The following is a 24895-nucleotide window of genomic DNA, read 5'->3' on the forward strand; positions in this document are numbered from 1 at the left end:
ACACGGGCTTAGTTGCTCCATGGCGTGCGGGATGTTCCTGGACCAGGGCTCGAACCCATGTCCTCTGCATTGGCAGGTGGATTCTTAACCTCTGCACCACCTAGGAAGTCCCAGAGACTTTCTATCAGTTATCTATCTATCTATCTATCTATCTATCTATCTATCTATCTATCATCTATCTATCTATCTATCTATCATCTATCTATCATCTATCTATCATCTATCTATCTATTATCTATCTATCTATCTAATCTGTCATCTACTTCTCTATCATCTATCACCAGTGTATGTGAGTATATATGTATGTCTGTATCTATCAATCTATTATCTATCACACTAGCATGTCCACATCCTAATTCTGGGGTGGTAGACAGGCCAACGTCCCCAAAGACATCCATGTCCTAAACTCTGGCAACTACAAACACATTACCTTCTAGGGTAAAAGAGCTTTTGCAGATGAGATTACCAACCTGGAGATGGGGATTTCCCTGGCGCTCCAGTGGTTAGGACTTGACGCTTTCACTGCAGAGGGCATGGGTTCAGTCCCTGGTGTGGTAACTAAGATCCTCAAAATGCATGACACAGCCAAAAAAAAAAATAAAAAACAGAATCTGGAGATGGAGAGAGATGGAGAGCCTGCCCTAGTTACCCAGGTGGGCACAGGGGTCCTTCCTTACGTGCAGGAGGCAGATGGGAACGTAGTCAGAGAGGCAGAGGCCGGTGTGATGTGCGACCCTGAGCGGAGGAACGTGGGTGCCTCTTGGAGCTGGAAAGGTACGGAGACGCTTTCTCCCCTGGAGCCTCCGAAAGGAAGCAGCCCTGCTCACACCTGGATTTCAGCAGCGTTGGACCTCTGGCCTCCAGAAGGATGCCCACGGGCGGAAGTGTCCCTGGTCTGGGGCCAGGAAGAGCCACATCTCAGCCTGCCCGTAAATCAGCGATCTGAAGGCAAGCGGCCCCTGTCCGCGCCTGGGGGCTCAGCTTTTAACGCTCAGAAGCAGCAACTCCTGTTGACTCTGCCCACCTGTCTCTGCTCACAGTTTCCGTCGCTGGCAGTCTGTGAAAGGGCTTGGTAGTTTTGACATGACTTCACAAGGACAGTTATCACAGAGGGTGTTATTTTTAGGCTCACCCACTCCCGGGAGCGCATTCAGGGGCAAACAAGGTGGGGAGGTAAGTTGACCGCAGATGGTCAATCCAGGCTTCATTCCGTAAGGACAAAACCCACCTACACATCTCCCCGGGAAGGTCTGGGAAACACGTCTCCTCGGGATTCTGCCAGTCCCCGAAGTTTGTCCCTTTTGGATACCATGCTGCCCGCTGCTTGGCTTCAGGCTGCCAGGAGGGGGACCAAACCTCCCCGCCTCTGGAGGGGCAGCCAGGAAATCTCAGCGCCATGGGGGTCCTGCAGGACCCCGCCTAGACCCCCATCTCCAGACACGGCGTCCTCAGGACCCACCGGAGCACGAGGAGCCTGAGCACGGCCGTTCGCATCTGATAATGGTTCAAGGGAGGCGTATCCGGCGGGGCCGCAGAAGTGATCGGTGGGGCTGAACAAATGATCCCGCACCTTTTTTTTTTTTTTTTTGACAAGAGTCATCTTTTAAAATAAAGCATGACTGCTTCCTGTAGTCATTTCCCTAGTTTCTTTTCCGCATTTTAAAAACAGGGTGACCTCTGTCCGTTAACCATGAACCCAAGTCCCCTTGGAGGCGCCGAACTTCTGCTCCCTGCCTCCTCCTCCTGCAAGCATGAGGCGTGTCCTCCTGCCCTGGGCAGCCTCAGCCGTCCTCCTGCTGGGACATCTGACGGCTTCAGAAGGAACAACGGAGTTGGGTAAGTCAATGTTTTCAGGGGTAGCCTCTTGCCTGCGGAAAATGCCCTTTCTTTGAGCATCTCTGCTTTTTTTCTTTTTATGGTGTCTTTTGCAACTGCACGTTTTCCTTCGTGAGAATGGCAAGGGGTTACACAGGTCTCCGAGTCTCTACAAACCTGAGTCTGCCTGCTGCAAAGGACCCACCCTTGACTGAGTTCAGGATTAGGTTTGAATGGGAAAAAAAAAAAAAATAGAAGAGCCCTTGTCTGCAGAATTGAGAACCTGAGCAGCTTCCTCGTTCTCTCTGCCTCCAAAGAGATGAAAGGCGTTTGTTTAAAGCAATATTTACCTTCCCGTGGTGAGCTCATGCCTCCACGGGCCCCCCCCCCCAAGAAAGACAAGAGCTTCGCCGGTCCCCCGGCCGTCCGCGGGCTCATCCTGGAATCCCACAGCCGGCTGTGCCTCCTGGGAATTACCCGTAGCACCTTGGTCTCCGTCCTCAGCGCTTGGTTCCCCGGGGCTTTTCCAGAAAATTGTTGGCAGGCTGCGCGATCACATGACAAGCCTTGTCAAAAGGCTGCAAAGGAGGAGGCAGACGGGAGGGACCCGTTCCCGGGTCCCGGCGGAGATGGTGGGACTGTCTTGTGCCACACAGCTCTGATCTGCTTCCCAGCTCAAGGGCAGCCCAGACGAGAGCCGATGACGGCGTGTTCGTGACATTTAGCTTCTGAACTGTCCTCACGCGTCACCCTGCGTGTGACCACCCCTGTCTGAGCTGGCCTCTTGCCTGCCTGGTTAAGAAGGGTGCCCAGGGTCCCTCTTTGCTGCAGCCTCAGGCCTGCAGACTAGGTTTCCAGCAGACACGGCCAGGAGGGTGACGGAGGCTGCGTGTGGGGGGTTCCCCAGGGCTGGCGCCCAGGTAATTCCCAAGCTCTGTGCCGTGCCCGTTGGTCTGCTTTCACACGGCTGAACCTGGCCGTGCATCTCCCAGCGAGAGAAGGCAGAGGAAGCAGAGATTCGGCTGTGCTTGGAGCTCCCCGTGGCCACAGGTTCCAGAAGATTCCTTGAGATCCACGTTTTTTTCCTTCCCCCTGACACCTCCCCCCGCCGCGCACGTGGAGTTTGAGTGAGGAAAGCGCAGTTTGGACACGTTCTGGATTCTGACCCCCTTGAAGCACATCCGCGAGCAGAAGCGGGTGTGAGGGTCGTGGGGGAGCAGCTTGTCATCCCGCCACGAAGCCGGGCTCACTCGGGACCTTTGTGGGAACTTCCTGGAAAAAGCAGAACTTGCTTTACGCAAGGGCTTTGCGGTCTGCCTGCTGTTCCTCCCCCCGAGGGCATTACAGGTGCGAACACCTGAGGTCCCACCGCGCACAGTCTTAGGAAAGCCTCCCCTCTCCCCACCCGGGTCCCAGAGCTGCGCAGGGAGGTCCCTCTGGGGGACCGTTTCCACCCAGCCCATCCATCTCTAACCAACAGATTCAGACGTAAGGACGCCGCTGGGCTTTCAGATCCTGTTTCCCTCCGAGGCTGCTGCGCGTCTGCGGCAGGCCTCCTGATGACACACACGTGCCCACGACACGCCCGTGAATCCCCGTGAGCTGGTGCCGAAAGGAGCAGGAGGGTCGGTGTGTGTGAGCGGACAGGGGGCTCCCTAAAGGCCCAGGCGTGGAGCGGGGGATTCCTGCCCCTGCAGCCGCACAGAGGGAGACGCCATCCACCTTCAGGCAGCCCGCAGCCTGTCTCCCCGGCCCGCAGACCTGCAGGCTGGAACCCTGTCTGCCCCGCTGAGGGCAGATGAGGAGCGGGGTCGGGACGGAAACCGGGGGACCCGGCGGAGTCGGGGATGGAGGAAGATGGAGGGGAAGGGAGAGCTCGCCACTGAGGAAAGATAACGACAGGCACACCACGCATTTCCTGACGCCCCGGGATAACGCGGAGAGGTTTGCTGCCGGAGCCCATCTGTTCACCCCAAAGGCAGCAGGGACTCAGGCTGGGGTTTGGGTGGGAAGTGGGGAGGGAGGCGGCGGGGGCGAGTGACCTGACAATTCTTGGTGGCCCTGAAAAGTGTTCTTAAGGGGGGAAGACTGCGGATGAAAAATTAATCAGTTGATCTGAGAAAGAAATGGGAAAATAAAATTTTAAGAGATTATTTATTTATGTATTCATGGCTGTGTTGGGTCTTCGTTGCTGCACGGGCTTTCTCTAGTTGTGGGGAGTGGACGCTACTGTTTGTAGTGGTGCGGGGGCTTCTCATTGCGGTGGCTTCTCTTCTTGCAGAGCACGGGCTCTAGGCGCATGGGCTTCAGTCGTTGTGGCACACAGGCTCAGTAGTTGTGGCGCACGGGCTTCGTTGCTCCACGGCATGTGGGATCTTCCCGGACCAGGGACGGAACCCATGTTCCCTACCTTGGCAGGTGGACTCTTAACCTCTGCGCCATCAGGGAAGACCCAGGAAGTGGCAAGTTTTATTCGAGCCAAACTTGAGGATTATAACCTGGGAAGAACATCGCGGAAATCTCTGAGGATTTTTCCGCCCACAGGGTTTCGAGACACAGGGCTGTGCACCAAATGACGAATTAATGACAGTTTACACAACCCAGATCTAAGCGTCATCCTGGCCCTGTTTGAGGGTAAGAGGGAAGGTTACCTTTAAGGAGCCGTCTCGCTGCTGGTGCTGGGAGAACGGCGGCGCTCTTTACGGTTGAGCAGGCGTTTCCGCAGATGGGGGAGGTCTGGTGGGTGCCTGATGCAGGTACACGGTGCACAGTGTGGGAAGAGAGGAGGTCAAAGTGCAGAGCAGATTCTTTAATGTTTAAATTTTTCTTACCATAAAACATGAATTTTATTTCACACTCCTTGTGTGTGGTCTGGGAGACCAGGGGGCTGGGACGGTGCTCTTTGCGCAGATGTGGGACTGGCCTGTGGGCGAGGAGGAGGGAGGTGTCTGCCTGCATGTGAGGTGATGGTCGGACACCAGCGTGTCCCCTGCGGATGCTGGGGGAGCCCTCTGTGTATCGCGGCTTCCTTTGGGCTGTGACTTCTCCAAGGAGGCATGGCTTTCACCTTGACTGTCATTTTGCTGATATCCGATGCACCCCTGGGGGCAATTGGATCCCCACGCACACCCAGCTCCGAAGCTGACAGCAGCTACCTTTTCACAGCAAGGAGTAGGTAGCACGGTCCCAGGTGCAGACAAGCCTAGGGTGCTTGTTCTAATACCCTTGGGTGTCCGGTACCCTCCTGTTGAAGATTAAGTTGTGTCCCTCCAAATGTGTCTTCAAGGCCTGACTCCTTGAACCTGAGATCAGGACCTTATTTGGAAATGCTGTCTTTGCCGATGTGATGACGTGAAGGGTCTGAGATGAGGTCCTCCTGGATGAGGGGTGCCCTACCTCCAATGACAGGGTCCTTATAAAAGACAGAAGAGGAGCGACACAGACACAGAGGAGAAGCCCCGTGAAGACGGAGGCAGAGACGGGAGGGAGGCGCCCACAAGCCCAGGGATGCCTGGAGCCCCCAGATGCTAGAAGAGGCAGGAGGGACCCTTCCCTGGAGCTGCCGGTGGGAGCACAGCCCTGTCCACACCTTGACCTTGGGTATCTGGTCTCCAGGACTGAGAGTGGATACATTCCTGTTGTTTTAACCCCTCAGTCTGTGGTCATATCTTCCGGCTGCCCCAGAGCACTCGAGCATCTCTTTATGGGATCTGCTCTGGCTTTGCTGTGTCCTGTGTGATCCCGCAATGATCTTCAGAGGGTTTTCAGGGAGGGTTTGATGGAGGTTGGAAATAAACACCCAAAGACTTCACCCCCACCCACTCCCACTCCCATGGTACAGACTGTTATCACCAGGGCTGTCCTGGTGCACGTTGCCATTTACACCTTCCACTCTTAAAATATCCTAATAAGTTCATAATATTCCACAAAATCAGCACATGCTTTCTAAGTGACAATGGGTTCTGGGGGCCCCACATTCTTTCCACTCAGGAGCTGACACTGAGGCAGGAACAGCGAAATCACAAGCATGAGATGGTGTCTCTCAGTGGCAATGGTGCCACCAGGAGTGAGAACCACGGATGGCCCGGGGGCGGGGGGGGGGGAACGGTCACTCCTGGAGAAAGGGAGGTGTTTCTGATGCTATTGGGGAAATAGAATCAAAACCAAAATCTCGGACTCCCCTGGTGTCACAGTGGTTAGGAATCCACCTGCCAATGCAAGGGACATGGGTTCAAGCCCTGGTCCAGGAAGATAAGCCCGTGTGCCACAACTACTGAGCCTACGACCCACAACGGCTGAAGCCCTTGCACCTAGAGCCCGTGCTCCACAACAAGAGAAGCCACTGCAATAAGAAGCCTGCGCACCGCAAGGAAGAGTAATCCCCGCTCCCCGCAACTAGAGAAAGCCTGTGCGCAGCAAAGACCCAACACAGCCAATAATAAATAAATATCTTAAAAAAACACAAAATCCGAAATCTCTTGCCAACTCAGAATTCTCCTCCACAGAGGGAGAGATGAGAGAGACACGATTTTACGACTGAATAAGCATTCAACCAGAGTGTGCTCTACACCACCTGCCTTTCGAGAAAGAAATCGCCAAGACACAAACCCTTTCCTAGAGCCAGGTCGACACCAGGCAATACAGCCACATTCTCCAACGGGAGGACGTCCCAGCACCACTTGTCACCCGCAGTTCTTCCTAAAGTCAGCTCCCCATTGGAGGGACCGTCTGGCTCAACTGTATCAGAGGGAAAAATTACCTTCTCCTGTCTTTATGACGGGAGGGGCTTTTACAACTTGGAGCCAGACACTTACCCCCTCCCAGAGAGAGGAGATGGGTCAGCACACCCTCGATGTTTCATCTTCCAAGAGTTGGCCCCCTTGAGAAAGATGTGCCCGGCTCCCAAATCTGACAAACGCTTATTAACTTCTAAAAGGCTCTATGTATATTTCAAAGGGATCAAGGAAAAACGTACACTTAAAAATGCATACGCACGACCCAATGTAAAATAGACGGCTAGTGGGAAGCAGTGCACAGGGAGATCCGCTCAATGATGGGTGATGACCTAGAGGGCTGGGATAAGGAGCGTGGGAGGGAGGCTCAAGAGGGAGGGGAGATGGGGACGTATGTATACATGTGGCTCTTTCATTTGGTTGTACAGCAGAAACTGACACAATACTGTAAAGCCATTATACGCCAATCAAGCTGAAAAAAATAAAAAAATATATATTGTGATTTTTTTAAATTGACCTACAGTTGGTTTAGAATATCATCCACGTTTCAGGGATACAACACAGGAGTCACAATCTTTAAAGATTATCCTCCGCTTATGGTTATTGTGAAATATTGGCTATAATTCCTGTTCTGTACAATATATCCCTTGTAGCTTATTTATTTTATACCCAGTCATTTGTACCTCTCACTCCTCTCCCCCGATCCTGCCCCTCCACCTTCCCCCTCCCCACTGGTCACCACGCGTTTGTCCTCTGTATCCGTGAGTCTGCTTCTTTTTGTTACACTCACTAGTGTGTGGTATTTTTTAGATTGCACATGTGAGTGAGATCATACACTATCTATCTTTCTTTGTTGACGTAACTTCTCTTAGTAGGTTCATCTCTAGGTCCATCCATGCTGCTGCAAATGGCGTGATTTCGTTCTTTTTTTATGGCTGAGGAATATTCCATCACACCACATCTTCTTTATCCGTTCCTCTGTGGATGGACACTTAGGTGGCTTCCATGTCTTCCTTATTGCAAACAATACCGCTGTGAACGTTGGGGTACATGTATCTTTTCAAACTAGTATTTTCGTTTGTTTCAGGATAAATGCCCAGGAGTGGAATTGCTGGGTTCTACGGCAGCTCTATCTTTATTTTTATTTTTGAGAAACTGCCGTACAGTGGTTGCACCAATTTACGTCCCACCAACAGTGTATGCGGGCTCCCTTTTCTCCAGACTCTCGCCAACACTGCTATTCGTGGTCTTTTTGATGGTGGCCATTCAGACAGGTGCAGAGCCTAAGTAACTTTTAAAGCAAACACTGGAGAACTCACTTGTTCTTGAGCTTTTCCTCAAATTGTCCCTTGTGGTGTTCTGAGTGAGACAGTGACCTTGGTGGATGGGGGAGCGTGTCCAGTGCCTCCTGTGTGCTCACAAAACATGGTTCCACTGGACACAAAGTCAGCACTCACTGTCTACTCCTCACACTAAGCCATAGTCATTACCTCGTGCAAAGGTGAGAGGAAAATCAAAGTGACTGAGTTTTCTGACCAACCTGCATAGATCCTGCAGCTTTTAAATGACATAGTTCACGACGGGCTTGTTTGTGAAAATCCTGGTTTTCTCTTTAAAGCACACTGTCATTATTGTAAGTGTGAAACACACAACAGACTCTGGACACATAGTGAGAATATAAAATATCTTGTTGATAATTAGAAACATAGACGAAATACACGATAGATAAGGTAGATGATAGATAGGTAGACAGACAATGTAGATGATAGATAGGTACATAAATAGATAGTACAAAAATAGGTAATAGATAGCTAGATGGTGAAGATGGTGATGATGATGGTGGTGGTGGTGATGGTGATGATGGTGATGCTGATGGTGGTGATGATGGTGGTGGTGATGGTGATGGTGATGGTGGTGATGGTGGTGATGATGGTGGTGGTGGTGGTGATGGTGGTGGTGGTGGTGGTGATGGTGGTGGTGATGGTGATGATGGTGGTGGTGGTGGTGATGATGGTGGTGGTGGTGGTGGTGATGGTGATGGTGGTGGTGGTGATGATGGTGGTGGTGGTGGTGATGGTGATGGTGGTGGTGATGGTGATGATGGTGGTGGTGGTGATGATGGTGGTGATGGTGGGGGTGATGGTGGTGATGGTGGTGATGGTGCTGGTGGTGGTGATGATGGTGGTGGTGGTGATGGTGATGGTGGTGGTGGTGGTGGTGATGGTGGTGGTGGTGGTGATGGTGATGGTGGTGATGATGGTGGTGGTGGTGATGGTGGTGGTGATGATGCTGGTGATGATGGTGATGGTGGTGGTGATGGTGGGGGTGGTGATGATGGTGGTGATGGTGGTGGTGGTGATGATGGTGGTGATGGTGATGGTGGTGGTGATGGTGGGGGTGGGGGTGGTGATGGTGGTGGTGATGGTGGTGATGGTGCTGGTGGTGATGATGGTGGTGGTGGTGGTGGTGGTGAAGAAGAAGATAGATAGATAGATGATAGATAGCATGTTGAGACGATAATTTCTGGGTATATGGGGTTAAATAAACAATTGAAAAATTTTAAAAGCATGATATCATTTTTATGAGTGCTGACATTATTTTACAAATTTCAAACTGTTGCCAGCATTGCCTCAAAATCTGCTCTATTTGTCTCCTTTTACCCAGGAGAGGCATTGCAGCTTCAAATCATCAACTTTAATTTTGAGACCGTGAAGGTTACTTGGAATGCAAGTGCATACTCTGGGACTAATTGGTCATTCTTCTACAAGTAAGTGCCCTCAGCTAGGGAAGATCATGACTTTGGGTAAAATATTTCCTCTTCGAAGACATCACCAATTTGGGGTCTGGCAAGTGAAGATATGAAGAATCAGAATGTGCAAGTGTGACTGTGTGCGTCCTCTTGAGACCTCAGGCCTCACCACAACCACAACCACAGCTCTCACAGTTTCTAACCCAGTGATGCCTGACTCACGCGCGAAACCACCTGGATTTTTACAGGACATTCACAGAGGGCTGTGTTACCACGGGGCCATCTGCAACATCTCAGAGCTTTACTGGAGCTCTGTTGCCTTGAGATACTACCTGCTATGCACTGCTGGCCAAGATGGGTATTCCGAGGCTTTTCACACCAGGTTACCAGGCGCTGCCTTCCAAAAATGTCTCCCTCTTAGAGACTAACTTGCCTTGCCCTTCCACACTCAATGACATGAGTACAAATGTGGGAGGAAGGGTTTTTTCCCATGAATTTGGTCTCTATTCTGTGAAGAGGAGGTGTTTGATGTGTGACTGAGTCTTTGCCATTTGATAGCACATGAGATAAACGGGAAAGTGTACGAAAGAGGGAAATTTTAAGATGAATTTATTTGGAAAATAAGACTCACAGAAAAAAAAAAGTGCTGGGTGTTATAGGTGGTCTCGCAGATATGTCATCTCAATTTTCCGAGCATCCGTTTCTGTAATCATAAAGGACATAATTCTTGGTCTCATCACTGCTTGGGTTTGAGACCTGAAGGATGCAGTGTAAGCTGGTCTCAGGCTGGGTGCTATATGCTTGTTTTTAATATTGCAGGGAAGCCTCAAAGTTATACCCAATCTTGCCACATTCATATTAAAAGCACCTCCTTGAATCAGGGTTTTGGTTACTCTGCAGGTCAATTAGTTTCCTAGGGCGGCCACAACAAAATACCACAAACCGGGTAGCCTAGAACAAGGAAAATTCATCTCCCTGAGTCTTGGAGACCAGATGTCTGAGGTCAAGGTGTCCCAGGTCTGAGCTCCCTCCGGAGGTTCCAGGGGAGGGTCCTTCCTGCCTCTTCCAGCGTCTGGGGGCTCCAGGCATCCCTGGGCTGGTGGCCGCCTCCCTCCCGTCTCTACCTCTGTCTTCACGGGGCTTTTCCCCTGTGTCTGTGTCTCTCCTCCTCTGTGTCTTAGAAGGACCCTATCATGGGATGTAGGGCCCCCCTCCTGCAGGAGGACCTCATCTCAGACCCTTCACTTCATCACCTCTGCAAAGACCCTGTTTCCAAATGAGGTCACGTACCCAGGTTCTGGATTCGGTATTGATACGTAGGCCTGCCATGTGGGGGGGCCACAATTCAACCCCTACAGAATCCATTCAAGCGGTGTAAACATTTGAGGGAGGGGGTGCTTTTCTGTTTCAACAGGTCTTACTGTAGTTGTCCAGGAAGGGCGTCATTGAAGCAAATGACGTGGTACCCGATCTGAGTCAGTAAAAGAGAAGGGCCAAAGGAACGGCCCTTAAGATGTTATTTTTTTAAGGATGCTACATTGCTGGATGGTTCTCTTTTTAAATCACAGATTGAGAAGAAATGAGGCATACACACCATGTTCCAACTATATCCTTCAGCAAGGTTACACGGCCGGGTGCCTGCTGGAGGTAGAAGACGACAGAGTTCTCCATTTCTCCATCAGGAATGGAACACAGCCTCTTCTCACCAAGAGCCTATGGATCAGTTCTTACCGTACGTGCTTAAGTACCTTGAGCGCGGCCTGTCTTTTAGAGATTGGGAGATGTCGTACAAATGTAGTGAGACCCTCTCTCCAAAGATTCATGTTTTGGTCTAGATTTCTGTAAGGTAGTGCTTCTTTTTTTTCCTTTTATAAATTTTTATGTATTTATTTATTTTCTCTCTTTTTTCCTTTTTTTTGACATACCATAAACTGCATATGTTTAAAGCGTACAATTTGTTTTTTCTCATGAGTAAAGTATGTATGGCCATCGCAATCTCCCAGTTCATCCCACCCCGCCCCAACCCCGCCCCCCGCCCCCCGCCCCACTTTTCCCTCTTGTTCGTTGTGGCATGCATGTAAGATCTAGTTCCCTTGACCAGGGATCAAACCCGGACCCCCTGCATTGGGAGCGCGGAGCCTTACCCACTGGACCACCAGGAAAGTCCCTTTTTTTTTTGAGAGGTGGGATGTCCTAGGTCCCTCTCAGAATCCAGTGAGAGCTGTGGCCACTCCCTTGCTCAAAAAATCACTCACAGACATTGTATAAGTCTCCTCGGGCTGCTATAAAAAATTATCAGAAACTGGGTAGCTTGAAATAAACATCGATTGCCTCCCAGTTCTGGAGACCAGGAGCCCAAAGGCAAGATGTGGGTCGCGTTGGTTTCTTCTGGAGGTTCTGAAGGAGGGTCAGCTCCAAGCCTCTCTCTCAGTTCCTGGGGGGCTCCAGGCGTTCCCAGGCTGGTGGCCGCCTCCCTCCCATCTCTGCTTCCATCTTCACGTGGCTTCTGCTCTGTGTCTGTGTCTCTCCTCTTCTTATAAGGACATCCGTCATATTGGATTAGACCTCACGCGAGTCCAGGAAGACCTCATCTTATGTCAAAAACAATTACACCTGCAGTGATCCTCTTTCCAAAGATTCTGAGCAACTAGGGGCCAGGACGTCAACGTGTCTTTTTCTGGTTGGGACACAATTTATCCTATAACAGTGATAGAGCAGTTTCTGAAGCCATCTCAGGGAGCTCCTTCCACAAGACACCTACGGGTCTTTGGAGAGTTGGCTGAAAGTTCTATTGTTGATGTACTAACGACAAGGAAACCCCAAATCTCGTAAGGTGTTGGAGGAAAGACTGGAGCGGTCAGAGGAATGTGAATCTAAGCCTAGTTACCACCGTAATTTTAACGATGTGGAATGTCTATCTTCGTAGAGGTGTTAGTCACTGTGCTATTTCTCCTTCTTAGTGAAACCCAGATCCCTCAGGGATCTGAGCTTCCAGTCGCATCCGGGAGCGGTGACAGTGACTTGCTCTGACCTGCGGTACAAAGATCTCCTGTATGAAATCCAACACAAGAGCACCTTTGACACCGAGTGGCAGGTGAGGGCGGGGACGTCTTCTCAGGCCAGGCGTCCAAGATGTCGTGGAGAGAGATGGAGAGACATAGAGACACAGATATTGAGATTTACTTTAAGGACTTGCTACTGTCATTGTAGAAGCGATTGCATGTGACAGAAGCGGGGGGGGCAGCCTTGAAGAGGGAAAAGACCGACATATGGCTGAAGCCAGGAGAATGGGATCATGGCTCACGAAAGAAATATACATTAAAATAGACGGATCCTGGGGTTTGTCTAAACAGCACATTGCAAAATGTGATCATTTTTTAGTGATGTTGGACATCAGGAAACTTGAAGACCTCGTTCATGGTCCTTGTTCTGATGGACTGATTCCCGTTGTAGAAACCGATCCTGAGGGGATAATTCGACATGTGGATGAGGTTGTATCCACAGGGACGTCTTTTGAAGCATCATCGAAAAGAAATACGTGGACTTAGGGACCACCTATAGGGCATAAGGCAGGAAAACAGTCAAACAAATTATTGTACATGCATAATAACGTACTTAAGAGTCATCAAAAGGTATTTTAAAGAAGATTTAGTGGTGAGAAGAAACGCGTTCATTAAACATTGTGTTCGATGAATGCCCCTGGAAGGAGAAAAGATTGCTTTTTTTTTTTTTCCTTTTTCAGAGGGAAGTATAGAGGTGTTGTCACATTTATTTTGGGGGTTTTTTTAAAAATATTAATTGGGACTTCCCTGGTGGCTCAGCAGTTAAGAATCCGGCTGCCAATGCAGGGGACACGGGTTCGAGCCCTGGTCCGGGAAGATCCCACATGCCACGGAGCAACTAAGCCCAGGCCTCGCAACTACTGAGCCTGTGCTCTAGAGCCCATGAGCCACAACTACTGAGCCTGTGTGCTGTAACAAGAGAAGCCACTGCAATGAGAAGCCCGTGCACCACAATGAAAGTGGCCCCCACTCTCCACAACTAGAGAAAGCCCACACGCAGCAATGGAGACCCAACGCAGCCAATAAATGAAAAAATAAATTTTTTTTAAAAAAATTAATTACTTAATTAGCCCTAGGTCTTAGTTGCAACACATGGGCTCCTTAGTTGCATGTGGGATCTAGTTCCCTGAGCAGGGATTGAACCCGGGCCCCCTGCATTGGGGGCACAGTCTTAACCACTGCACCACCCGGGAAGTCCCTCCGCATTTGTTTTTGCTGTTGTTTTGAGGATAAAGATCTGAGCAGAGAGAGGAAGTGAAACGAGAGAGGGGAATTCTGCAAGGAGGAATCTTGTGTGAATCTCTGTAGACTATGCAAACGTCTGCGTCAATCGTCAGTCATCCATCTGTTTTTTTTCCCTCCAGTCCAAGGAGGCAAAAACCTGCAATGTCACGATTGACGGTTTGGATGCTGAGAAGTGTTACTTATTTCGGGCCAGAGTGAAAACGCTGGAGTCCAGTTACGGCTCTGACACATACCCAAGTGACTGGTCAGAGGTGACACACCAGCAGAGGGGTAAGCTCACAGGTAAAGCTTCTCACGCAGCATCGCTGCACAGCACGGTCCAGAGCCCTACGTTGTGGGGAGGGTGGAACGGGGCACCTGAAAACACGGATGATCCCAAGTCCTGCTCCAGAGGTCAGTGTGGAAGCAACTCCTCTTCTGGCTTCCATTGTCACTGGAATAATTCTCATTTTTATTTCTATTAACACAGCAAGAATAATAAGTGCCTTTTATGAATGTTGTTTCATGGATATAGGTATAGATGCATAGATAGATCTATAGATAAAGATGACAGATGGATAGATGGATAACATAGATGGATGATAGGTGATAGATAGATATAGATAGATAGATAGAAGGACAGATAGATACAGATGATAGAGAGATAGAGAGATACATAGGTGATGGATAGATGATAGATAGGTGATAGATAGATGATAGGTGGATAAGTAGACAGATACATAGATACAAGATAGATATAGATGATAGATAGATAAAGAGAGATATATAGAAGGATAGATATAGATGACAGATAGATAGATACGTAGGCCATGGATGGAGAGATAGATAGAAATAGATAAGTAGATAGATACATACATACAAGATAGATATAGATGTTAGATAGATGGAAGGATAGATAGAAAGATAGATAGATATAGATTAGATAGATAGATAGAAGGATAGATAGATATAGATGATAGAGAGATGATAGATGGATGGATAGATAGATGATGGATAGATAGATGATAGATAGATAGATAGATAGATAGATAGATTGATAGATAGATAGATATAGATACACAAAAGCAAGCCTTGATATCCTCAAGGACCCCTGGCAGGGAGTTGAATCTACACCCTCTCCTGCCTGATGTTTGCTTCTCCAGTGTTACCGTCTCTCTTTCCAGGATATTTTGCACCAAAATCAAGATTTGCTGACTCTGACATGTATAAATGAAAAAAATGGGGATGGCGGGGCTTGGCGTGGGATCTGGTATTATGTTGAAACTGTGTTGAAAACTTACAGCCCTCATTCTGTTTTGCTTTAGAGTCCTGCCAGGAAAACAGCCTTTTCCCCAATTTTATTTTAATTGGTGGTATGGTTACCTTCCTGATAATCTCCCTTCTCCTTCTGTCTTTATGGAAACTGCGGAGGTAAGGACGACTCCCACCAGAATCCTCAGACACACGGGCTTTGGTTTCAACATGTCCATGAGTTGGGGGAGAAAAAAAGGATCGTTTGATATAGTTAGTTAGCTGAATATCACTTTCTCTGTAACGCACACTTTGCCAATGGTGTATGACAAGAAAATTAAGAGGAAAATAAGGCAAAAGTGCAGAGATATCTGTAGAATTCATTGAGAAATATTCACGTGGAGACAGTAGGATATAGGAAAGTTCATTCCTATGAGAGCGCTACCTTACTTCAAACACACTCCCCACTGAGTGTCCTCCTGTCGTGTGTCAGTGAGAGGTACTTTGAACACCTTTTAATTTTTATTGAGATTTATTAAACTAGACCATTTGGTGAGTGACTTGAGTATTGGACAAGAAAAGCTTGTCTGGTTTGTAAATCCAGTTACAGACACAGCAAAACAATATTCTTTGAACCATAGAAAGGTTTTCAAAAATATGATATTAAATAGTTTTCTCCGTTAACCTTTCATGCAATAATTTAACTGTTGCTGTTTCTATCTTTATTAAAACTTAGTAGCACCCAGGCCTTTTATGTATTGATGATGTGTGAAGGGACTGATGCCCGTGGCCGTGGGTGCCATCTTTGTTCCTTAGGATGAGGTTTCCATAGCAATGACTGGAGTGATGGACCACTCACGCTGGGTGTGAGCTAGCTAGGCTGTTACACAATTTCAAGGACGTCCCATCACGGTTGGAGACATCATGGAGAAGCTTCCCTTAATTCTTGCAAATCGCCCATTATTTCTTCAGTCTGGTCTTCTCTCTTTGACCAGATCAAACAGATGCCACCAATATGGTTCTCTGCTAGGAAGTAGGTGAAACAATCAGATAAGAGTGTTGACAGGTGACATGTCTGGTGTTTTTAATGCGAAATTGAAATCACCACCAAGGGAAACTGAGGAGTACGCTTCTTGGGAAAAAGCTAACACTTGTCCTGTCTTCAAGGAAGCCCCACTTCACAACAAGTGGTGAAAGCAACTGTATTGTTTTCCTGGGGCTGCGACAACAAAGTACCCCGGACCGGGCGACTCAGAAAAGAGACATTTATGTCTCCCAGCCCTGGAGGCCGGAATCTGAGACCCAGGTGTGGGCAGGGCTGGTTCCTCCTGAGGACTCTCTCCTGGGCGTGTAGACGGCCGTCTCCTCCCTGGGTCCTCACAGGGTCATCCCTCTGTGTGTGTCTGCATCTTAATCTCTTCTTGTAAGGACACCCGTCACATAGGTTTAGCATCTTAATTGATGAGAGCCTCTTAGGTTCAGTACCCTGGGCCTGCGAATTAAACCAACCAGAGACAGAGTAACATAAGAAAATGCATATGTCTCTTTACTGCTGTCATATTTTTAAGCACACGGGGAACTCACAGAAAAGAAGTGAACACCTCACAAGGTGTTCGGGGGCTTCTATACCATTTTAACAAAAGGTAATAATTGGTGGAGAAGTCACTAGACAAAGTAAAAGTGAGTTTGGATGGGGGTAAATTGTGGGAAAGTGACTAAGAAGTGTGTGGGAGGGACTACAGCAGATAAAAGGTGTCTGTGTGGAGTCACCTTGGTGGCATCTCAGGGATGTGACTCATTGTCCATTTCCTGGTACAGGAGAGGGGGACACCTTTACAAATGGAATTTTTTTTTTTTTAATGAAGAGGGAAATTTATGCTCTGCTTTTAGGTGGATGGAGGAGGGCAGACGCTTTCTCCTGTCCCTGCTGTCTCTCAAGTGCCTTCACCTCCAGATAATCGATATCCCCAAGGGGCATATTTTGGGGTGGTGTATCCCGACCGCCTTCACACCCTATCTCTGTAACCTCGTTCCACCTTAACTCTTATACCTCCTGAAATACACAACCTCCAGCGACGGTCACATTGAGGGGTTAGGATTCCAAGTTATGAATTTGGGGAAGGCACACACTTTCGTCCACAGAAATGGCGATTCCTACGTAATCAGAACCGCTCTGTGGCCCTGACGTCATATTCCTGGCGGGGGCTTCACGTGCATGCTGGGGGCAGGGTACCTGGGGAGCTGGGTCTGGGTGCACGTCTTTGAAATTGCGGACGCAGTCCCGCCAGGGTGCTGAGTCTCTGAGGTCGAAGTCTGCAGCCGTCCTGGGCCCCTCGTGGGGGTCTGTCCGTGTGGATGTCCACAGCCCTGCTCGGGTGGGGAGGGGGCGCCAGCTTCTCTGACCACGCTCTCCACGTCCATTTCAGGATTAAGAAGGTTCTCATGCCCAGTGTGCCAGACCCCAAATTCACCTTCTCTGGGCTCTTTGAGTCTCACCAAGGTAACTTCCAGGTAAGCACCATCTCCTCATGTTACCGTAATCACCCGCTTCTCCGTGCCCCGAGGCCAAATAGAAACACGGAGACAGAGATTTTCGAGGAAGAGGCAGATGGCTTTCCTTTTCTGCCAGGCAGGAGGGAAGACACCGCAGGCTAGCGCCTCAAGAACTGTTCCCCCCACCCCTTTGGGAATCAGGAAAGATTTTCTACGTGGGGCTCACATCCTGGGGTGTGTGATGAGGCTCAGGGTGGTGGAGGACTTGCATTCTTTTTCCTTCACGTTATTCCAAAACAGTCATAGCTGGTGGTGCGCTGCCCGGTAACTGGGGTCTGGCAGTTTGGGTTTTTTAAATTAATTTATTAGTTAATTAATCAATTAACTAATTAATTACTCAATTTTTGTCTGCATTGGGTGTTCATTGCTGCACGCAGGCTTTCTCTAGTTGTGGCGAGTGGGGGCTACTCTTCGTTGCGGTGTGTGGGCTTCTCTTGTTGCGGAGCACGGGCTCTAGGCCCACGGGCTTCAATAGTTGCGATGCACGGGCTCAGTCGTTGTGACCCATGGGCTTCGTTGCTCCGCGGCACGTGGGATCTTCCCGGCCCAGGGATGGAACCCATGTCCCCTGCATTGGCAGGCGGGTTCTCAACCTCTGCACCACCAGGGAAGCCCTGGCACTTTGTTAATTGTCTTTTTGCCTCTGATTTATGAGCTGGAGACCTCCTTTCTGAAATGCAAAATAAACTACAGGAATGATTTTGTTACCATGGTTGTATGGAGTCCTGGGCAGTAATAGGGTTATGGAGTAGGAGACACGATGTAATTCACACAGCGTTAAGGGTGATAGGTGCCCTGTGTAATTGGTATAGTATCAGGGAGTTAGCTCTGTGAAGTAAAAATCTAGTTACTACAGATTAGCGACAGCTAAAGTAAAACAAGGAATGATTAACTCAGGCCAGGTTCTCTGTGTTTTCCTTGCTCTCAAGAGGAAAAGGAACAATCACTTCTATTTGCATTGCAACACTTGTGCATGCAAAACAGGCTTGCTTAGTCCTAATATCTCCTCGATGCATCATTTAAAAAAAAAAAACCTGCTTCTACCCCAGCAGCCTCTTTAAATGCCTGGGAGCCTTTCCTGATCTGAAAGCTGCAGCGTATTGATTTCTTTTTTGGTCAGAGAGAGTAGATCCAAGGGTCTCCGAGGGTGGCTTCTCTTGAAATCAGCCCCGGAGATCAGCGCCCTCTGCTCCCCCAATGGGATTTTCCAGCCTAATCGCCTTCTGATCTCACCAGGAAGTTGTGTTCTTAATCTGCTCCCTCTGCACGGCTGAGTACAAAACCTACGTTTCCGCTTTCAAACGCTTATGGTGGTTACCTCATCCATGTGATCAATGCTTCAGGGGAGCTGAGGAGGAGCTGGGGAGGAAGGAGTAAGAGGGGACCAGCTCCCCGTCCCCAGGAGATCGCCAGGCAGTGGACTCCCAGGTGTGGATTTTATAGGACCATGGGATCTGGGTTACGCTAGTTCCCTGAGGCTGCCACAAACTGCGGAGTCCGAAACACCTCACCTTCATCCTCTGTCAGTCCTGGGGGCCAGACACCTGTGACCAAGGTGTCCCAGGGCCGAGCTCCCTCCAGAGGCTCCAGGGGAGGGTCCTTCCTGCCTCTTCCAGCGTCTGGGGGCTCCAGGCGTCCCTGGGCTGGTGGCCGCCTCCCTCCCGTCTCTGCCTCCGTCTTCACGGGGCTTCCCCTCTGTGTCTGTGTCTCTCCTCTTCTGTGTCTTAGAAGGACCCTGTCATTGGCTGTAGGGCCCCCCTCATCCAGGAGGACCTCATCTCAGACCCTTCACGTCATTACATCCTCAAACACCCTGTTTCCTATTAAAGTCCAGTTCCCAGGTTCTGAGGGTTGGTACTTGGGCATATGTTTCTTTTGGAAGGGGGTGCATTATTTAACCTCCTACACAAGCAAAGTGAATTTTGAAACTACTTAGGTGTAAGAGAGGAAAAAAAATTGGGGAAAAAAAAAAACTTTCTCTATCCTCTTAAGTTCTTTCCCTGAGGCCTGCAAATTAAATGGACCTCCCACCAAAAAAAAATAAAAATAAAAAAGATTAAAAAGAGAAAAGGTTTATTTTGTATGCAGATGAAAACAAGTGAAAACCCCCAAAAGTAATTAGACTTGGGGGGTAGTGTGCCATTTTAACAGAAAGTGACAGAGTGTGGTGAAGAGACCAGCTAAAGGAAAAGGGGTTGGGGACTTGTGGGTGGCAGATAAGATATGAGAAGGTGACTAGGAAATGCGTGAGAAATAAGAGTGGTTTAGTAAGATTTTATGCGGACTCCAGTTCTCCCAGGTGATAAGGATTGTCTCTGGAGCTGGAAGGGAGAGGGTGACCACTGACAAATGTACGTTTCCTTTCCAAAAGCGACATTTATGCCCTGCCTTTTAGGGCAGAGAAGGAGAGAGCAGAGACCCCTGCCTGCAGCAGTTCCTTCTTAGTTGCCTTCAGCTCAAAATAATCCTCGTGCCAAAGTGGCATGTTTGGGGGTGCTGTCCCAGTACTAACCCTAACCCTAACCCTACCCTTCAAGGGAGAGGAGAGGGAGGTTACGGCAGAGTTTAGGAGAGGAAATCTGAAGTTTTCCAAAACTTGGGACTAGAAGAAGGAGATGGGGAAGGCTGGGCAGGGGAAGACAGATGTGGGGAAGGGAGGGGTCACCCCATGGAAGACGGTGCCGTGTAGCACCCTCCCACCCTAGACATGGTACCTGCCAGCATCAGGAAGTCCCAGGGCGTGTGTTAGAAATTCAGCATCCGCCCCCCCTGGACCAGCTCAGGGATAATCCTCCCTCTGATAAGTCACCCCCATGTCAGAGAACATACCTAGAGGGCCAGGAATCTGTGTTTCCGGTTTTGGGCTCCTGGGATGCCCCTCAGACATCTCTCGTGTGTGAGGAGTGACCACAGGGCAGCGCTTGGGGGCTGATGACAGAAGGAAGGTCTGAAACCGCGAGCTTCATGCCAAAATGCTCAAGATGAGAGCGTTTTTGTTCCACTGGCGGCAGTGTCCCCGCTGGAGGGAAGCTGCCTGGGAGCCGGGGATGCTTGTCCCCGATCATATGTGGGGATACGCCGGCCCCGGAGGGAGGGGTTTGCTGCCCGGAGCCTGAGTCACAGTGTTTCATCCCTGCAGGAGTGGATCACGGACACGCAGAACGTGGCTCACTTGAATAAGATGGAAGACGGGGAGCAGGAGTGCATCCTGGAAGAGGCCGTGATGGTACAGCCGACCAAGGCTGAGACACCCAAGACAGCAGCGAGGAGCCCCGTGTACCCGCAGACGGGAGAGGAAGAGGCCGCCGGGGACCCTGGCCAAGTGTTTTGCCAGCCCCCGCAGTGTGGGGAGGTGGTGTCTCTCGGGGATTTTATGTTTGTGATGAGTGACAACTCATACATGATGTTCTGAGGTGGTGCAAACTCAAAAGCCAACATCAGAATGTACATTGACATTGTAGGACCCAGGAGAACATCTAGGGGACAGAAAATCGCGGTGAAGGGAACTTCCCAGAGCCAAGGTTGCTGGTGTCTGGGGTAACCCAACACCACAACCACCCAATCAATGCATCCCATCTATCTTGACATCCAAGGGCTTGAAGGCAGATTCTCTGTAGGTGGCAGATGGTTGGGCTGGTCCTTGGTCTCACCTGGCACCTTATCCTGGTTCAGGTGAATTGTAAGGAAGGATGGCCTGGGTGGGCTGACACCACCTTCCTTCGTATGTGCCCACCCAGTTCTGCCCTTTCTCCATTTCCGCTCGCGAGTGGTTCCTCAGATCTTTTGTCACGCAGCACGGGTACCCAGCAGGCGAGACACGGCACACCCAGGTACAAAAGGAATCCTGCTCTACCGATACCAACCAGCCACCTGCCTCTTGCTCCGAAAGAGAAAAGACCCTCTCTGCAGCCACTGAAGCATTTTGTTTAGCAGACTCTGTTTTAATTCCTGAGTCCACACCTCAGGGCATCGCTCCTAAGAGATATTTGAATGTAAAAACCCTCTGCGCGGACACTCAAAGCATTCCCCCTTGAATGTGCGTTATTGTTATTTTTTTATACCGAAATAAAAAGAAAAACGTGTGGGCATGAGAACTATTGTGAGATGTAAACAAGTTGCGGATGTGGAGATAGCGGAGAATGTTAGTTTGATCCCCTCCCGCTTCACGCACAGGATGTTTCTAGATTTCTAGATTATTGAGATCCTGTTTTTTTTCAGGCTGGCACTGGGTTTATCTTGTCTGTCTCTGCAGGGTGCAGTAAATAAGCTTGATCAGATACACCCGGAATGTATGTGTGTGTGTGTGTGTGTGTGTGGTATTGGGGATTTATAATTTAACAAAATCTCTCCCCACCCCAGAAACCTCCTCCACAAAGGTAGACATGGAAAGAAAACAGTTTCATTAGTGAACAAACACCAAGCCAGGACACAACGCACATCGCAGGCAGCCGGCTTAGGGTTTGCAAACACAGAAGGACTCTCACCCTATTTTGGAGCTAAGTGACCTGTTCCCCCTGTATTCACCAGACGACATTGCTAATGGTCTGCAATCTATAGGATGTAGGTTTTGCAATTTGGGGCCAGGTTTCCAGCTGGAGCCTGGTCCCCTTCTCTTCCCCGGAAGCTGGGTGATGGGCGTTATCTGATCGCTCCTGGTCCAGGAGGGTCATTCCTGGGTCACAGCTTTGATGCAGGGTTGGAAGTGGAGGAGCAGGGACCCCCAGAAGTCACCGTTCCCTGGGGCAGATTTCAGGGTGGGCTGCACAACGGGACCCGGGACCTTGTTTCTGGTCTGCGAGAGGCTTTTAGAACATCTTCTTCTAGAAAAGTATCTTTCACAGGGAGATCAACTCGATGCCTGGTGATGACCTAGGGGGGTGGAATGGGGAGGGTGGGTGGGGGGCTCGAGAGGAAGGGGATGTGGGGATATATGTGTACATACAGCTGATTCACTGTGCTGTACAGCAGAAACTAGCACAACAGTGTAAAGCCATTATACTTCAATAATGACCTGAAAAGAAAAGAAAAAAAAAAAGAAAAATAGCTTTGTTCTGGATGTACTGTATCCCATGGCAACGAATCACTCAGAGGAGGACTGTGAGCCCTGAGGAGACATGCGTTTTAGCCGCCGTGGTCAGAACCCTCCTGAGCCCCCTGGGTCTGCGCCCCGTGACCTCTGCTTGGTCTGGAAACAGCTCCCTGGGAAATGGGGGACCCAGGTCCCCACCCCCCTCCCCCATATGGGATGGGCTTCAAGATTCTACCACTTCTTTTTTTAAATAAATTTATTTATTTAGTTAGTTAGTTATTTAGTTATTTATTGGCTGTGTTGGGTCTTGGTTGCTGCACGCGGGCTTTCTCTAGTTGTGGCGGGCAGGGGCTACTCTTTGTTGTGGTGTGCAGGCTCCTCAGTGCAGTGGCTTCTCTTGTTGCAGAGCACGGGCTCTAGGTGCACGGGCTTCAGTAGTTGCAGCACGTGGGCTCAGTCGTTGTGGCTCATGGGCTCTAGAGCGCAGGCTCCGTCGTTGTGGTACACAGGCCTCTTTGCTCTGCGGCATGTGGGATCTTCCCGGACCAGGGATGGAACCCACGTCCCCTGCAGTGGCAGGTGGATTCTGAACCACTGCGCCACCAGGGACGTCCCTCTATCACTTCTTGAGTCTTTTCTGCAAGTGTCTCCGTGTCCCGTCGTTTCTGCACACTATTCTTCCGAGGCTGCGTGAAACGGCTGTTTTCCGGAATTCGGGACCGCCTGCCTTAGATGTGTGTGCGTTGCTGGTACCCGGCCGCTGACAGTCCCCCAGCCCTGGAGGGGCCTGGGCTCTTTGGGACCCTGCGGTGAGATGCCTGATTTACACGCCGGGGAGAGGACTGCTGTGTTAGAAAGCTCATCACTTGAGGCATGAGATGAAGTCACGGTTAACGCGCAGGACTAAGGTTCAAGCCGAGGACGGTGGGCGAAACGCCAGGGAATACGTTGCGGGGAAGCCGCGTCCCTGGGGACGCCCGCTTGTCTCCCGGCCACGCTCCCCAGCGGCGCATCCACGTGACAAGGGAAGCTGGGTCCAACTCTGCCCCATTCACGGGCACACGGGGCGCTGGGCACCTCCGCACGGCCATTCCCGTGCTCTCGGGGATGTGCACTGAATGAAACCCAGAGCAAGATGGTCCTTAAAGCGGCAAAAGCAGGTTTCCCACAGGACGAGGCAGCAGGGACTTCAGTAATACCACCGGGCTCGATTCTGAATACAGTGTGAGATGTGTAAAGAACAGGTAGGGGTGTGCGTGTGGAAAATGAAGACACACCAGGGGTGACAAGGGTTCTGGGCGAACCGACCCTGCGGGGTCCCTGCTGACGGCGGGGCAGGGTGATCAGACATCAGCTGGATCGGAACGAGGAACCTGATCAGATATCCAGCGATCAGATACGAGGGTGTGGATTCTGGTTAAACCCACGGAGACGGTTTCTTGCTAAAATCGGATGCCTCAGAGACGAGCACAGAAGCCCCAGGGTCAGGAGCTCGGGGGGTGGGGGGGGCCTGAGAGAGGCTGGTCCTGGAGACAATCTGTCGAGTGCCACCCCCGTCTTTGTCAATGTCCGGTCTGAGTGTCCTGGGGCTGCGGCAACAAATTACCCAGTGCGGGTGGCTTCAGACAAATAAACAAGGCTCCAGAAGCCGGAAGGCCCCAGGAAGCATCCTCTCCAGGAGCCCCCGGGGTCTACGGAGGAATCTGTGTCAGCTGTTCAAGCCCCCCATGGGTGGGCGTTTCTTGCGGCCTCTCAGACACTCTGACACACCCTTGGATGAAAAAAGGTGACCCCGTTTGGGGGCGGCGGTGTGCTCTTGCTGTTCCAGGGTACAGAGAAGAGCTGATCATCGGGGCAGAACGTTAATTATTTCGGTGCTAATGGCCCCGTGGGGACTGAACATTTCCCCCGGAAAGATGTGTCAGTCTCGGCTGTGGGCTGCAGGTGCAGTTTGCCCCAAGGGACCACGTGTCCTGCCCCTCGGTGGGGTCTGGCTTGAGGGCACCTGGCTTCTTGCAGGGGATCAGGTGTGGGGTTTTGGGAACCTCATGGAGGTGTAGGATTCCTGCTCCTTAAGGACACCGTTGTCTTTCCCAGGGCAGCTAGCTGTGTGGCTGGGGGGTCTCGGGGAGGGGCAGCCGCGAGCACATGGCTCTCCCCGTTGTCACCAAGCTCCCTGTTGTCACCGAGCTCCCCCTGGGCCAGGCCAGAGGCTCTGGTGGAGCAAAGACAGGCCTCTCTGGTGGTGGTGGGGGGGTGGATCTCCTTCCCTCATTCAATATGGTACATCCCCACCTCGAGAACACGGATTTGATAAACTTCTAAGGCGCCCAATGTTGGAGCTGCGTGCGTGACAGTCTATTCCAAAGATGTAAGTCAGGAAAAGGGACATCCCACCCCTCCCCCCTGCAACACACATATATCCCCTGACTCAGCCCCCCACCCACCCCCACCGGTGGTTCTTTACATGCTTTGACTT

The 24895-nt window shown here is 50.3% G+C and overlaps 1 protein-coding gene across 1 annotated transcript; it reads left to right on the plus strand.

Moving 5' to 3' along the window:
* Positions 1-1751: 1751 nt before the first annotated feature.
* On the plus strand, positions 1752-20858 carry CRLF2 (cytokine receptor like factor 2). Its single transcript, XM_057719217.1, has 8 exons — positions 1752-1836; positions 9213-9315; positions 10866-11029; positions 12258-12391; positions 13724-13886; positions 14909-15014; positions 17261-17345; positions 20527-20858. Exons 1-8 carry the CDS (start codon positions 1752-1754, stop codon positions 20797-20799), a joined length of 1113 nt encoding a protein of 370 aa, XP_057575200.1. The 3' UTR covers positions 20800-20858.
* The last annotated feature ends 4037 nt before the right edge of the window (positions 20859-24895 follow it).

The sequence above is a fragment of the Hippopotamus amphibius genome, chromosome X (assembly GCF_030028045.1).
Source record: "Hippopotamus amphibius kiboko isolate mHipAmp2 chromosome X, mHipAmp2.hap2, whole genome shotgun sequence".
Lineage (NCBI taxonomy): Eukaryota > Metazoa > Chordata > Mammalia > Artiodactyla > Hippopotamidae > Hippopotamus > Hippopotamus amphibius.

Coding starts and splice junctions, on each gene's coding strand:
- CRLF2 (XM_057719217.1), top strand. CDS start 1,752: ATGAGGCGTGTCCTCCTGCCCTGGGCAGCCTCAGCCGTCCTCCTGCTG. Junction 1,837..9,212: donor AGAAGGAACAACGGAGTTGG/GTAAGTCAATGT, acceptor CCTTTTACCCAG/GAGAGGCATTGCAGCTTCAA. Junction 11,030..12,257: donor CCTATGGATCAGTTCTTACC/GTACGTGCTTAA, acceptor TCTCCTTCTTAG/TGAAACCCAGATCCCTCAGG.